General features: G+C 35.9%; 1 protein-coding gene across 5 annotated transcripts in view; it reads right to left on the reverse strand.

The window, feature by feature from the left end:
• Positions 1–1,555: 1,555 nt before the first annotated feature.
• SSBP2 (single stranded DNA binding protein 2) overlaps positions 1,556–16,451 on the reverse strand; it is a 296,079-nt gene continuing 281,183 nt past the window's right edge. For 4 of the 5 annotated variants that reach the window (XM_061187967.1, XM_061187965.1, XM_061187964.1 and 1 more), the window contains 3 exons: positions 15,013–15,041; positions 9,321–9,419; positions 1,556–2,155 (listed from right to left, as the gene is read on the reverse strand). In XM_061187967.1, the coding sequence (XP_061043950.1) occupies positions 2,126–2,155; positions 9,321–9,419; positions 15,013–15,041 (158 nt within the window). In that variant the 3' untranslated portion in view covers positions 1,556–2,125. The remainder of the gene's footprint in view (positions 2,156–9,320; positions 9,420–15,012; positions 15,042–16,451) is intronic. The other variant, XM_061187966.1, reaches the window with a different exon arrangement.

The raw sequence follows: 16,451 nt of genomic DNA on the forward strand, positions 1-16,451 counted from the left end.
AACAATACCTTCTTAGAAGGCAAATGAAAGAAATTCAAGATCAGTAACAATAGAGAAAAGAGTCAACAAAAGGTTTCAAAATTCTAGCATTATAAAATTAAGCTTAATAATCACAAGACTCTCAGTGTTCACACAGTTGTCATAAAAAGTGAAAGTTAAAATTATTCTTGGTAAATTCATGTATCTGTACAAGGTGTCATCTTCAGGTTACCTTGGCTTGAGTTAAAGACCTTGTCGTTTGAATTTTTCATGAAAGCCTCTCTGTGGCTTGAAACCTTGAAGTCATTGTCCAGTGTGCAGTCCTAGCCTCTGCACACTGTGTGATTAATGGCAACTAGTTTGATTAGTTTAAATCTGGAACATAAATTTTAATTCAGCTTCCTTTTCCCCTCTTAACAGTTCTGCCTGACATCCCTGTCATGCACAGGCAAAAATCTTTATTTTCAGAAGGAATAAATCCTTATGGATTTGAGAGAAATAAGTCATCTGGGATGAGGGACTAGTAAATATAGTGCCAAATTTTCACTTTAGAGACCATACGCCTAAAGAAAGATGGATGCCCCTTACCTGAGATTAAACAATGCTTTTCAAAGTCTCTGGAGTTTGGATATATAGTTGTTGATCAATGGTTATTTTTATCACAATTTTCAAAGAAAGGATCACCAACTTAGCTTTTAGAATGTAAAATCAGTCTTCAGACTTTTCTATTATGACTTTGGTGTTCGTATGCCTGATTAAACACAGAAAACCCAAAAGATCTGGAAAGGGCCATAGAGCAATGTGCTTTCATAAGGGAAGTGTTTTGTTTAAATTTTTCTAATGTTTTATGAACAGTTATATGAAGCAGATGTAGCCTACTGAAGTCAATGGCTAGATGAAATATAGTTACTATCGATAATTTCACTCTACTATAAGTCCTATACCCTGGGAACAGAGCAGGTGCTCTGCTGGCAGCAAGAAGGGACAGTCAGTTTTGCTGCTACTAAGATACCTGGGTAGAGAAGCAGCACTCCAGAGCCCCTGGCGTATGATTAAAAACTCCCTCCCCCTTGTGCTGAAAGTCTCAATCATTTGAATGTATCTCCTTTGCAGTGTCTATGTGGAGATGTTCACAAGTCTGAATAAAAATGAGGTACATTTCACGTTATTAAAAATTTAGCTCTAGCATTCCTGGTGACAAGTGACATATTCAAGCAAATGGCTGTGTTATCACTTCTGGGCTTTATCATATTAAACAGGAAATATGTTGCCAAAAATATGACGACCCCTGTCACTTTATTGCTATGGTCTAAGCAATCGCAGCTAATTAATGATTTTCCATATCATCTAAGACAAATCAAGAATTCCATCTAGAGCAGTTATTGCAGAAATATACTGTGTTAGGCCCCAGTTAAGCTTTTGTTGATTTGAAGTAATATTTTTCCTACATAAAAAGTACAAAAATACTCACTGAAGGTTACTGAGAAGTTGTTTGATTTGACATAAAGATGAAGACACACTTCTTTTCTGAGACAGTACACTTTGTGATTCACAGGATAACTTGCATCACACGCAATTTAATGAAAGCTCTCAAATAAGCGATTTTATTCCTATCCATGATTGCAGACATTTACAAAACCATAACATCTGAGTTCACCTTAAAAAATAACTTATATAAAGCAGTGATATACACAGCACAAAATAGATCAGGGAGGGGCAGGAGCAACTTTTAATAATTAAAATGTAAACGTGAAAAAAAGGATGGAATAAAAGTCCCTACTTATTTCTACTTAAGATGTCATGTGATAGTATTTTACAATGTCCTGTGGGTCAATGTATGTATGTGCATGTGTCCATATAACATACACACATACAATACATTCTCTTTCCCACACATATACATACACAGATAATCATTTGCAGTTCCGTTGAGGGCAATTCTAATATGCCGCTCTGTACAGTTGTTCGAATCACGTTTGGACCCGCTTTCTTCACAAAATAGGGGAGAGAGCAGGAAATAAAAAGGTTGGTTTGGTGTGACTGAGATTCCTTTGTTTAACTGTACACGTGATGAATAATTTTCTTCCGTAGTAGTTCTGTGAAGGGCTGACTCACTGTGGTTTCCATGAGGAGACTTGGTAATGGATCACACACTCATTGTCATGCTAGGGGAGTACTAGAAGGAGAGAAGAATCCATATTTTAACAACAATTCTTCTACAGGCCACTAACATTCCCCTTGGTAAACAATAGTAACTGTGAATTTTAATGTCTTTTATGCACAAGCTTTAAATACAGCATAAAAATAAGAAAGCATAAAAAGAGTAAAATTATATAGAATTGACTGTCCTAAACTGTTAAATATTTCCTCTGGAAAGCAAGCAGTCTCATTCTCTCTCTGAGCTTCCGGGTTTGATAAGTACCTAGTCCCTCAGCTTTCTCCTTCTAGCCAGATTCATGTTTCATAGGCCCTTGGAACAATTTGGGTAAATCTAGTCCAAGGGTGATTCATAATAATCAAATACGTGTGAGGGATAGGATAGTCTTTGTTAGCTGTGTAAACTTGGGAGGTTACTAACCTCTCTGTGCTTGTTTCCGCACCTGTAAAATCAGCTTAATGATAGTATCAATCTTAAAGGGGTTTTGGGAGGATTGAGTATAAAACCCTTAAAACAATGTATTTATTGAATACACGGAAAGTGCTCAGTAAATGCTGGAGTAATAGTATAACTCCCAGCTGGCCATAAGAAATCCTTATTAAAGCATTTAGAAAATACTTAAGAGTCTGATTTATACTTTAGCATATAAACTTCTTCCCTGAAGCTGTGACTCCTATCTCAATCCACAAGCATTTCTGGCTGGGAGTAGGGGCATTCTTGTTACATGTTACTTGTCAGTTTGAGGCTGACCATTGGTAAAAGGCGAGACTTTCAGAAATTTGGAAAAGTGGTCTTAACAAATGACAAACAGCAATTATTTAGATAATGATGCCAATCTACCCTCATATGCTTGAGAAATAGACTGTGACAGAAAAGTTCTAGAGCATCTCTGCCCAAAAGAACTTACTTCAACGATGGACACGTTCCACAACCTGTGGTGTCCAGTACGAAAGCCACTAGCCACATGTGGCAACTTGAGCCCATGAAATGTGGCCAGTGCCACTGAGGAACTAAAATTTTAATGTTATTTAACTTTAACTTATTTAAATATCCCCATGTAGCTGGTGGCCACCATCTTGGACAGCACATTCTAGATCACCTGTGATGGGGAGGAGGAGCACCTACCTCCAAGTGGTAACGGTTTCCATATTTAATATGACCTCTTAAATATTTTAAATGGTTTATAAGAACCTATGAGGACCAGGGCAAAAGGGAATTCCTTTTAATGCGCTCATAATGATTGCGCCTCATGGAAAGAGGCAGATAAAGTGAGAGGGTTTGGTCCCAGGCTGCAGGGGCTTAACCAGGAACAGTGATGGTCCTGGGAAGGGGAGCATGAACCTCCTAAAAAAGGAACAGACAGAACAGAAAGAAGTGAATTCCAAATGAGCGGAGGTCGTGAAGGAACCAGAAACGAGGTATAAGGTGTGTACTAGATAGGGATGGATTTGTTAATATGGAGAAAGCAGGATTTCCCAGGGAAGAGCGCAGGGTGACTGACAGTGGCTCAGCTGGCAGAAGTCTGGACTGCAAGTCATTAGAGTTTGATCTAGTGCTCAAACCAAAAACCCACATTGATCCTGAGTAAAAGCAGATGACTAGGCCTGAAAACGGGTCACTGGACCTTAGAGGGAGGATTGTTAATCCTTTAAACACAGGTCAAATCAAGGAAAAATCTACTTGTTAATCCCTTAATAGCCTCAAATTTCCTCAGTATAGGAAAGCTTATTTATATATGTTCCTGACCTTCCACATTGGATTACAGTGAGTAGGGTGATATAAAGGGGAGACCGCCAGAGAAGCAAAAGGGGATTCAGTTTGATAGAAAAACTCCCCCTTTATGCTTGATAGTGGCAACAAAAAAGCAAAGCTAAACAAAACCCAAAACCCCCAAACAATCATTGAGAAGGATCAGTGAAGTGGAGCCCACCCCGTCCCTGAGCTGGGAGGGGATCTACCCCCATCTCATCAGGAGACACCATGCAAATCTCCACTACAAATAATGACAGCACACTGCCATGACCTATCCACAACCTTTGACAAAATAATCATATTTTGGCATTTGACTTTTAGCGGCAAGACTAAACAAGAAGATAAATGGATACTAAGGTTTTATTGAAAGTAGAAAACATAAGTATGGCAAAATGGGCATAAGAAATTTAATCTATGCTTTCTTTGGCTACTGTTATTTACAGTAAGGATGGGTGAGCCAATCAGTACTGCCCAGTAGAACCTTCTGTGATGATGGATATGTGCTATTCCGTGCTGTCCGGCACAGCGCCCACACGTGGCTGCTGAGTTCTTAAAACGTAGCTAGTGTAATTTAGGAACTAAAAATTTAACTGTATTTAATTTTAAATAGCACAGCTAGATCATCAATCATTATTTTAAAGACAAAGATTTTAATGGGTATATTGTGCCAATCTAAAAACAGTGAAAGACTTTAAAGCTTTTCTAAAGTCTCCTTTTTTAAAAAGGACTTCAAAGGATATGTCGGAAAAAAATTTTCTGGGTAAGTCATAATTAATTCTAGAGACCATCTCATTTAATGCACATCCTGAATAATCAGATTTTAAAAATCCCTGAATCCTTTTTTCACAAGGATTGTTCCAGTTCATTCAAATGTAATGTAACATTAGGGAATATAGTTAAGAATATATTATAGCCTTCATTCTAATTATATACCATTAAAAGTATGCGTATATAGAGACAAGTATATATGCACATTCTCTCACATTCTCCATGCTACCAAGTATGGTTATTGGTTGCTCCCATTTCTTAACACTGGCAATCGTTAGGATTTTTAACCTGTGTTATTTCAAATGTCTTAAGCAAATCTTACAGTAAAATGAGAATTTGTTACAGATTCATTGGGAAGTTAAGAGAGTTAGGCTTATTCAGGGAGGAAACTGAGTGGAAAATAGGGTACAACAAGAAAGTCAGGGCCAGATTCAGTCAGAAAGGCTGGAAGCACCATCTCCAAGCAATACAGCTCAAAAATTAGCAAGCATCTAATGAAATTTAAATTTTGAATAGTACAAGTAACTGTAAAATGATGCCCTAAGTGTATTTGGTACAGTAAAATAGATTGTATTTGTGTGTGACTGTCTTTATAAGCGATGGGCTATTTGCACTGCTAAGGCTGTAAACTGCTCATCTGCTGCTGCCTTTATTGAAACTGCTTCAACTAAGTAAGATTGAGGGAAATTGCAAACTTTCTAGGGAAACTCACAGAATGTGCCAGCAAAAAGGAATTTTGCTATTGATTACTATTCAAGTAGAAGTGGCTTACCGTTTTCTAGAAGTAGAAGAGCAAGTGTTAAATGGGGTATCATATTTAGAGACATAAAATATTCATGGTGTATTGTCCTGAGACCACACTGCAATGTTTCTGTTGTACTGCTGCATCAATATGCCATGACATATTCTAGTGTTTGTGTCAGAATGCTGTGATATCAGGTTGCCCTGATATCACAGCATTCAAAACTAGTCTGTGAGTCTGGTTCTCCTCGATCAAATGATAAAATGGCCTTACAATGCTGTTGACTGCATCAGTGTTTGGTTTAGCATGTAAAACATGAGCTAGAGAATTTATTATACCCAGTTCATGTACCATGGACTCCATCAGAAATATCCATTAAATCTTTGAACAATGTGCATACATTTCTGTTCATACACTTCAAGAACACTTCAGATCTTACATTTATATTTCTAAGCATCTATATAATATTTTATTTTCTTAATGAGAGATAATACTACAGGTACCTGAGCTGAACTAAAGTGAAATAAATCTAGTGTGTATGTGACTATTCAAAAAAAAAAATTGGGGCATATGTGATTTCTTTACAATAGAAGAAAATGAAAAAAGGCAGTAAGGGTAATAGGAAATGATCTACCACCTTGTTTATAATTTCTATTTGACACCGTGATTTTAATAGCATGTTTGCTCAGTTGATTATAGTTCAATGCTATGGTGAAAATATTCTGCTAAATTAATTCAAGAAATAAAACTAACTGCTTTCTTTACTTGAGAGGCATGAAGCACTATTTCTTTGAATTAAGCCTTTTTGTATTATGTTTTTAAAGCCAAACATTTTATAGAGTTTGAACACTAGGGGGCATCTTTGTTTCTTGAAATAAAGGTTTTTTTTTTGATCCCCCCCAAAAGAGTCTGAATGTTGAAACATTTTTTGATTCCTATTTTCTTGCGTAAAGTGTGTTGGCACTGCAAGGTTTCTGCCTTTGGGTTGGACATTTCTGTTTCTATATTGATTACATTAAATAGCATGTGTGAGGTGACTGGGATAGTGTCTGTACATGATAATCAGTCAATAGATATTTGCTCTCTTCCCAGGCCTCTTATGTGGTTAAACTTCAAGATAAAGACCGACAAACCCTCAAAAGGCAGAATGTTCAAAAATCTGTGCTTTTCAGACTTACGTGCATTAAAAACCACTAGAATTCAGTTTGCATGTTTAGTCACTGGAAATGTTTTCTTTTTAAAAATTATTTATTTATTTTTAATTGGCATATAATTGCTTTACAATGTTGTGTTAGTTTCTGCTGTACAGTGAAGTGAATCAACTATATGTATACATATATCCCCTCCCTCTTGGACCTCCTGCTTTTCCTTGATGATAGTAAAGCTAACTTAGTGGAGATACCTAGTCTATTTACTTCTTTAAGGCCTTACTACATTTGTCAGCAATGAATCTCTTTTGTCTTCTTCCTCTCTGCTCTCTTTTCTTGATCTTTTAAAAAGGTGCAAACAAAAATGTGTGGATGTGATCGAGGAAGCCACAGATAACCAGGGTGTCACTCATAGCATGTAGACCCCTCACCCGGCAGACAGAACAGCGCAGCCAGTGTGGACCCGCTTCCAAGGCTGCACTACCCTCCAGGCGGTGGTGCAGGTTCTCAACCACCATCCAAGTATTTCTCTTTTGGGGACTTTTCTAGCGGGGACAGGAGAGAGGGAGGGGGGAGACAGGAGGCAGCTTCTGTTTTCTGCTAACTCTGCACAGCAGTCTGGCGTTTTACCTGCTTCTTGGCTTCAAGGGTAGCGAGGCTGGGCCAGGAGTCAGGGGTGGGGGAAGCCCTACTCCAGTGGCTCTATATGCTACGCACATATTCCCAGAGGGATCTGCTATCCAGCATGTGCATAATCCACTTGGGGTTAAAGGATGAGGCTGGTCTTTATTCTGCACAAAGTCGTTTTTTAAGTCCTGTTCTATCTGATTCTCTGATCCCCGTGAAGAGCTTTCTGATGCCAACTCTGAAGCAGCTCCCCTCTCTGGCAAACAAGGCGGCAGTCGCCCACAACAAATCTGGGAAGGAAGGAGGGGAGAGTTCCTGTCGTCGCTGCCCCTAAAGTTAAAGTCACGTGGAACCTTTTTAAAGAAGTTTTCTTTTCCAATACAAAATTAATACTTTCCTTGGTGCTCTTAAAACACCTGGTTTATATCTATTGTAGCACTTATTAATCTGACGTATGGTTTAATTAGCTGTGTAAACATGTTCTTCCCATCAGATTGAATTCTTTGAGGTTAGGGATGTGTTATGTTTGTTTCAGAATATTTTGTCCTTAACCTAGTGCTTTGCATAGTGCAGGCTCAATACATGTTGAATTGAACTGAATTAATTATAATATACCTCACTGAATTATACCATTACTGGAAGAATTAGCATAAAATGAAATTAATGTCTCTAATTAGATAAAGTGAACATTAATTAATTAAAATTAACTAATTTGTCTATAGTCTTGAAGCAAACTAGTGAAAGAACCAGGCTCTAAGAAATCCCATAATCCTAAGCATTATGAAAAACTATATAGTTCCTCACATTTTCCTATTTCCTCATCATTGACAGGCTAATCTTTTGATTTCTTTAAATATGAGTTTTTATGTTTACCTTCTTGGTTCTCACTAATCATAAATATCCTGCAAATGAAACAGACAAACTAAAGATCATCATATTATTTCTAGTTTTAACAGAAATTAAAGTCTAAAAACAAGGGAAGTCTTGTCCCATGCCGAGGTGCTAGGTCAACACCAAGAAGTAAAGGAAACCGCAGAACACTCAATCTTGGGTTCCATTTTGGGAAGCAGCCATTCTGCGCAAAAGTAGGTATGTTACTAGTCACCGCTTCAAATTCTGATGGCATCACCTCTGATAAAGGTCTGGGCAAAATGAAGGTAATTTTTTTTCTCTTCTGATTCTGTTTATAGTTTGGTAGATCCTCCATTATTTTAATGATGGCGGTACATGTATTGGAGGCACTGATTCTATGAACATGAAACTAGTTTGGGTTCTGAACTCCTTTATTCCAGTTCAGGAGTTCTTAGCAGAGAATGTGCATCAGCATCACTGACGAAGCTTTTTCATATGGGAGGATGCCTGGCCCCACTCTTGGAAATTCTGATTCGCTGGGTCCAGGGAGGGTTCTGGGAAACTGTATTTTTAAAAATTCTACAGATGCTTCTTATGTGAAATCTTAGTTAATAAATTACTGTATAATGCAGTAAGTCCTTGAGAAAAGATACCATGTTGTCCTTTTGGTCCTTCCAGTGCCTAGCACATTGCTGTGGCCTGTAGTCAGTGCTCAGTGACTGTTAAATGAAGGAATGAATTTGATCGCTTCTCCATTTGCTCCTATGTACTTCTATGGAGACATGAAATGATACTGCCTTTGCTTAACACTATAGTCACACAGAAAACGACGTGGATATCCAGTTCGGGTTAAATGTAAATAACTCGTTAACATACAAGACAGGAAAGTCTAGTGCATAATGTAAAGACATCTTAGAGACAATTTTCAGAGCTTTCAGGACAGCACTGAGAATAAACCTGGTTTTGCAGTGATCAAAGACATTTTAGTAATGTGAAAAATTTATAAAAACGATCACATATGCAACCTGTTTCTATTACATTCCTTTATGGTGGATGTTTTCTAAAGGAAAATTAGTATTAAAGTTTTTGTCTTTGTAACTATGTACATAGAATCGGAGTAGAAAGTTTATTTTTTAATACTTTCAAACAAATTCCACTTAGTTTTCTAACTTTTAAAAGATCAACCTATTGAACTCTAGATAAACAGTCATAATAATGGCTTTATGCATTTATTCTAAAGAAGAGCTTCAGAAATAAAATCTGGATATAGTAATGTAGTCAAGGGAATACTTACACTCTCACTCTGAAAAGGATTTAAGAAATTTCCCCCCATTTCGCCATCATCCCTAGGAGTGCCCGGCTGATTACTCAGGCTCATATTATTGGGAGAATTCTGTAAACAAGATTTAGAAAACAAAGCATTTTGAAGATTTTAATTTCCCTTTTACATGGTACTGTTTCAAACATGGAATCTATACCATCATCTCTAAGGACAAAGCAGACTTATAATTCCAATCTCAGACTTCTACCATGGATTCTGTTCATTCTTTGCACCTTGACAAGTACTAATGCTTTCCCAAATGAAAATTAAAAAACAGAAAACCCCAAATAATTCACTGTAACTCTTCGTCTTAGTCTCAGAATCATTTATTCCATTTCCCACTCTCAGTTCATAGAGTTCCTAGACTTCTGGAGAGTTTAAGAAACATTCCCAGGAGGGGCATGATGAAGAGTGCAGTCTACACACTGATCAGGCGGGATGGAACAATAACTTCCCTGGGTGATTTTACTAATCAAACTCGAAAGGTCACTGTTTTGATAAATATTTCCCTTTAATTCTACATGTGGTTTACATAGTAACACGACTTTAACCATTATTTTTATATGAACCATAAGGAAAAAAGGAAAATGGTTAACGATAGTTAAGAACAAGAGAAATAAATACCTCAGGACTTGAGAATTCAGTATGTACTTGTACAGGAAAAGGAGGCTCAGAGGTGGAGTGATTTAGAACCCTTTCTTATCATTTGTTTGAGCAGATTTATTTGAAACTTTTAACATAAAATGACTGATATTAGCAATCTAATCAAACACAAAGTTAACAGTATACTGCTTTATATTCTATTTAAATTCGCTAGTCGTTTTTGCTGTGCGATTTTAGCCACGTGAGGTCATCTGATACTCCATGTCGACAGGGAATACAGAATGGCAGCGGCGTATAAAGCATGCTCACACAGGATTGCAACTGTGACTAAGGGATTCTTGTAAAAATAAACTTCAAGGTTAAAAACTTTTACTTGTTATTTCAAATGTAAGCCAGGTTTTAGAGTTTTTTCCTGAGCCGTTGCCATTTTATATTCTGTTTTTGAATAAGTTTTTAGATTTTTTAAACAAAATTGCTCTGAGGATTTTGACTTAACTAAAACCAAGTTAGGCAATAAAAACGAAAATGTCATGAATGGGTTGTCCCCAGAAGAATATGTGCTTTTTAAAAATATGGTTAAACTGTAAAGCAGAGACAGGTAGATGAGCTGGTAGAAATAGAGCTTGTATCTTGTCCTGCTGTGCACCCCACAGGGAGGATCTGAGAACAGGGATCCTCTGAAGTCCGTAGGAGCTCCATTTGCCAGCGAACCCCAAGGGCTGGGGAACCACAGCTTAATGGCATAAAGAGGATTCTATTTTTTTTTTTTTTTTTTGGAAAAATTTTTTTTCTCTGAAAATGTTAGTTTCCCAAGTATAAAGTAACTGGACTTTGAAATGAACATGGATAACCTGATTTCCTGAAAAAAAAAATTAAGTAAAATTGAAGTGCAATTAACTAAGCTATAGGTAACTAAGCTACAACTCATGAATAAAGTTATTAATCAACTGTGTCTTGAAAGCAGGAATGATAATGCTTACTTAGCTCAAAAAAGGGCAAATTTATAAAAACACTATAAGATTTACCCAAAATCTAGAAGTCTTTGGTGAAGGCAGATTTGTCATTTCATACATAATGGAGAAACTGGCAATCTTGGAATAAAAAATAATCTAACATACCTATACAGGGGTATTTGAGCATGTATTTGGAAGCTGCATACTTTTACATATTCAAACAGATATATGAAACGAGCCCTCTCCATCCTTGCGTAATAGTCACACTCTTAGCCTTAAGTACATGAGGTGCCCTGAAAGGAGCAGCATATCTCTGACTAAACTGGGGTGCTCCCAGACTCTGCTGCACTTTTGCCATGTCTCATTTCTTTTTTTATTTTTTTAAAAAAGTTTTATTGGAGTATAGTTGATTTACAATGTTGTGTTAGTTTCAGGTGTATGGCAAAGTGTATCAGTTATACATATACATATATCTACTCTTTTTTAGATTCTTTTCCCATATGGGCCATTACAGAGTATTGAGTAGAGTTCCCTGTGTGGTACAGTAGGTCCTTATTAGCTGTCTCTTTTATATATAGTAGTGTGTATATGTCAATCCCCATCTCCCAATTTATCCCCCGCCCCTTACCACAGGTAACTATAAGTTTGTTTTCCACATCTGTAACTATTTTTGTTTTGTAGATAAGTTCATTTGTATCCTTTTTTAAAACTCCACATCAAAGTGATATCATTTCTTGATTTGCAATTCTGAAAGTTTGGCTACCTTCAAACTGATTCCTGACTCAAAGTGTCGATTTAAAAATATTTGAAGTTTGAAAGTAACATTACAGTAATATTTAAATACTTATAAAACACTTCATGGTGTTGTTTCTGTTTTCCATGCAATCTTTTATAGCATGGTGGCTCAGCATTAAACTTTTTTAGGGGGGACTGGTGGTGGTGTATATGAGAACATTGAGAGGCAGATTAAAAGGACACATTCAACACACAAAACTGAGCTAGTATCAGATCTCTGAAACCTGTTCCTATCTAGCTCACTGGGTATATTTGAAAATCATGAAATGATAGAACATCTTTAAAAAATCTGAGGTAATCTCTGCAAAATGTTGTGAAAACAACAAAAGTTGCTCAATGAGGAGTCTTAAAGAAATTGTGCTGTCCATGGTCACTGGGTGAAATGAAGAAGATATAGCTAAAGATATACTCGGTATTGGTATCTGAGGAACAGCTAAGACAGTGGTTCCAAACACCAGCCCAGAGCAGGTTATGACGGTGGGTGGCAATGAACTGTGTGTATGCTGCATTTAACTGTAGCTATGTTTGTGTGCAGTGTCTCCAGTAGATTTCATCAACAAGGCAAGAATATAATGCACAAAAAGGGCGTAGGTTGGTCAAACAACTTCTTAAAATGGAGTTAAGAAATTTAAAAAATGTAATACTGATGCTTGACAAAATACAGGTTTAACTGGAGAATTAGGAAGACGCAGCTAGAGACCCAAGAGCAATTTTGAACACAACTGCTAAGCAGAAGTGGTTAAGATCATCTTCTGATTCACAAATAAGAATGACTAGAAAAAGAATAGGATGAAAAGGAATGAGCTCAGGAAATAAGAGAAAAGGGAGAAGAGAGCTTCTTGAGATGGCCGGACATGAGGTGGAAAAGGAAGAAGGTGGGGAAAACGAAGTTAGTGACAACTTGCATAGCTTGGAGTAAAAGGCTGAAAAATTCAGCTGTGAGTCGAAAGACGTAGGGAAAAGTAATTGTACAATATGTTTGATGCTGCTGATTACAGATAAAGTGACAGACAAGTGGAGATGGGACAGACAATAGTGGTACCATCACTCAGACAGCCTGGTTAGAGCCTGGAGCCAAGGAACGAGGAGTGGGGGCAGGGCTGAAATGAGACGCTTAGGAGCCCATTTGAAGGTGGATGCAACCAGTCATTTCTAGTACATTGTTAAGTGGCAAGTTTATTACTTGGGCATAATTCTTTTTTTTTTTTAAATTTTTTTCTTTATTTTTACTTATTTATTTTGGCTGCGACGCGCGGCATGCAGGAGGATCTTATTTCCCTGACTAGGGATCGAACCCATACCCCTTGCAGTAGAAGCGCAGAGTCTTAACCACTGGACCGCCAGGGAATTCCCTTGGGCATAATTCTTATGTCAATTGAAACGTACTTGAACTTTCCTTTGTAAAGTTTTTCCCTATTGTATTTGTTTGGTCTCCTTAGTTATACTGAGCTTCTTGAGGGCAGAGACCATATCTTGTTTGTCTTTGGAATTTCATAGCCCAGAATAATGCCTTGGCACATTAATGTTTACTGAATGAAGGAATTCCTGCCGAAGTACAAACCATTTGAGGGCAAAGATTATGTTTGTATTTAAAGAAGTCTTTTGTATTTCCCCATAGTGCACAAGGCAATACTCAGTACATAAAAGTACACAATGGGTGGTCAATTAATGCTTAAAGAATAAACAGTAATCACTAGGCAAGAGAATGTTATCAGCAGCAGGCACAGTGTGGTGGAAAAACTTGCTTCTGGTTATAGGAATGGGAAAATAAGCATAGAAGGAATAGCAATAGATCTGATATGAGGGCAGATTAGAAGATGGTATTTCATTTGTCATTATGGCCCTTAAAATTTTTTAAAGTGCTTTATAAATTACAAAGTACATTCCCATATAGAATTTCATTTACATCTATGTAGTGTACAAGGTTATGTCAGTGGAAACGTTACGAAGACGGCCTTAAGCAATCTGGATGTTCCCGCCTTTGTGTAATAAACAATTCTCTTTAGACATTAGAATATGTTTCTCAAATATAACTTCAGACATTTTACTGTGACCACAAAGCACAATTCAGCCAACATCAATTGTTAGATACCTAAGACAGCCAATACAGTCATGGTCATCTGGTTTGTAAAGGTGCTTCCCAGAAAGAAGGCTCTAACGGTATTATACAATGAATCTTATTTTGAAAACAAGGTTTTTGAAGGCTTACCTAATACTATTTCTCACAGAGCTAAGATGGTGCCGATTGTATATATCTATTTTTAGAAAAGAAAAAGATCTTCCTGATTGTTTCTAAACAGACATCCAAAGTGCATGATGAAGTTCCTAGGCCAAGCAGCCAAGCGATGCAGATACAAAACGTCAGAATGCCAATTAAACGCTCTCTTTTTTTTTTTTTAGCTTGAAGTCTTAATTTATAAGTTTCTATAGCTCAACTTCATTTTATTTTTCTTGGCATCAGGAATTTTGCTTTATTATACATGAATATAAATTCAAAGTGGAATTAAAAATGAAGTCATCCTTTAAGGAATTTCTGTATTTATTGATATAAAGCAGGCTTCTGAGAGAGTCATTCTAGTGGTAGTTAATAATTAGTTCTTATCAGCCATTCTAAATATACATTTGACCCACAGAGAAGTATTTTAAAATTCATCATGACCTAAAAAGTATTTAGGTATTCTTCAAAAAATATACGGCATCTTAGCAAAGGATTAATTTTAGATACTCAGACGACTGACAGAGGAAAAACAGAGACATGTGCTATTGGAAGGGTCACTTTCCTACTTCTATTAATATAATTTTCCTCTAATTACTTTCTTACTCTATTTTGTGGAACTATAATAATGATTGAGGACATCAGCATTGCCTGATAAGAGTTTGGAAGACAAATGAGATGTATAAATGCAATGCCCTTACAACATATAATAACCACTTTTTCAAATTTACCTCTTTTCGTGTTGCTCTAGACTTCTTTACATTTTCAAAAGATTATCTATAGTATGTCAGTTTGCTTTCCAAATGCGTAACATCATAATGTGATTAAACTGATTATTATTTGCTTGGGTATCAATTAATCATGTATAGCATATCCTGTAAATGAATCCTAGCATGCTCTGAAATATTCTTAAAAGACTAATTTTACCCTTTCCCACAGATTATATGCATTAATATTTTAAACTTCTACTTAATTATATCTGGCCTTCTACTTTCAAACTCTTTAAGAACAAAATTCATAACGTTATTCTCAATCTTAATAAGAGTTCTGTGTGGAATAAAACACAGATAAAAAACAACACACAATACATAATACTCACCTTGGAAATACTGTCCATATCTCCTGAGCCTAAAACAAAATATGGAAAGAAAGCCTTTATTAGGTAATGATTCTATCTGTAAATTAAATACTCCTTTAAAATAAACAAATGTAGTAATGCAGTACACTGTATGTATTTTGCAGTGTATATCTCTTGGATTTTTGAATCTCAAAAAATTACTTTTCTCTTATACTGTGTGGTAAGTAAGTATCATCTGATGGCAAATGCAAGGATGAGTTGTACCTTTCCTTCCCAATCATCTACTTTTTTTGGTAATGGCAGAATAAAAAACTATTGCTATCATAAATTCCTGAAAGTGAAACAGTAGACATATATATCCTACTCAATTCAAAACTTTAAAATTTGTACACTAATACACATGTGTATATATATATTTATAGATATGTAAATAGAGAGCAAGAGAGAGAGAGAGATCTCTATTTTCTGAAATGATGCTTCTGTACATCTGATAAAGTACAAAACAGGCATTTGCAACAATACCTGACAATATTCTGAACTATGTTTTACTATAATAATCAAAATCAAAGTATAATATTTTTAAGAAAATTTTGGCAGCAACAAATATTCATGGCAATCCATCAAAAGTAAAAATGTTTTCAAAATGTAACATTGTGGTTTTATTTTAATTCTTAGGAGAAATGGACAATCAATACTAACTTCTTACTTAAGAAATGGAATCATAACTTAGGTAACAAAGAAAAATAATCAGATCCTTGCCACAATTTTAGCTTTATTTTTAACTATTTAAATAATTTTCCTGGCATAAAAGTATTATAATATTTTAATAGTACAGCATTCAGCAGACAGTCACAAATGAAGTAAAGGCTTATTAACATTAGTTTATAAATAGGCATAATGTTAAGTACTGAATGTATATATGCAATTATGTATCTATAAATATATACAACAATATTCATTATAGATGACAAGTATATGTGAAACTATTCTCCAAATTCTGTTCTAGTGAGTAATATAACTGAGAATCTTCTCACTATGACCAAATGCCATCTTTTTGTGAATGATTTTACAAATTAAAAGATTGGAAAGTAAATTATTTTGCAATAAATTAGAAAGTAAAATTCTAGAATGGTGCTATCCCCAGTAGAACTTTGTGTGATGCTGGACATGTTTCCTTGTGCTGTCTGTTACGATAGCCATTAGCTCATGTGACTATGTGCACTTGATATGTGGCAGTGCAACTGAAGAACTAAATTTTACATTTAATTTGATTTAGAATTAAATAGTCACACATGACTAGTAACTACCATAACTGGACAGTGCAAATTAACATTTTGAAAACTAGGCAAAACAAGCATGGATCCTTAAAAGCACAAAAGTCTATCAAAAAAAAAATCTATCAAAGTGTTGTAAATAATTTCTTGATTATTGAAGTTACATAGCTTTTCGAAGTATCAGAG

The sequence above is a fragment of the Eubalaena glacialis genome, chromosome 4 (genome assembly GCF_028564815.1).
Source record: "Eubalaena glacialis isolate mEubGla1 chromosome 4, mEubGla1.1.hap2.+ XY, whole genome shotgun sequence".
Classification (NCBI taxonomy): Eukaryota; Metazoa; Chordata; class Mammalia; order Artiodactyla; family Balaenidae; genus Eubalaena; species Eubalaena glacialis.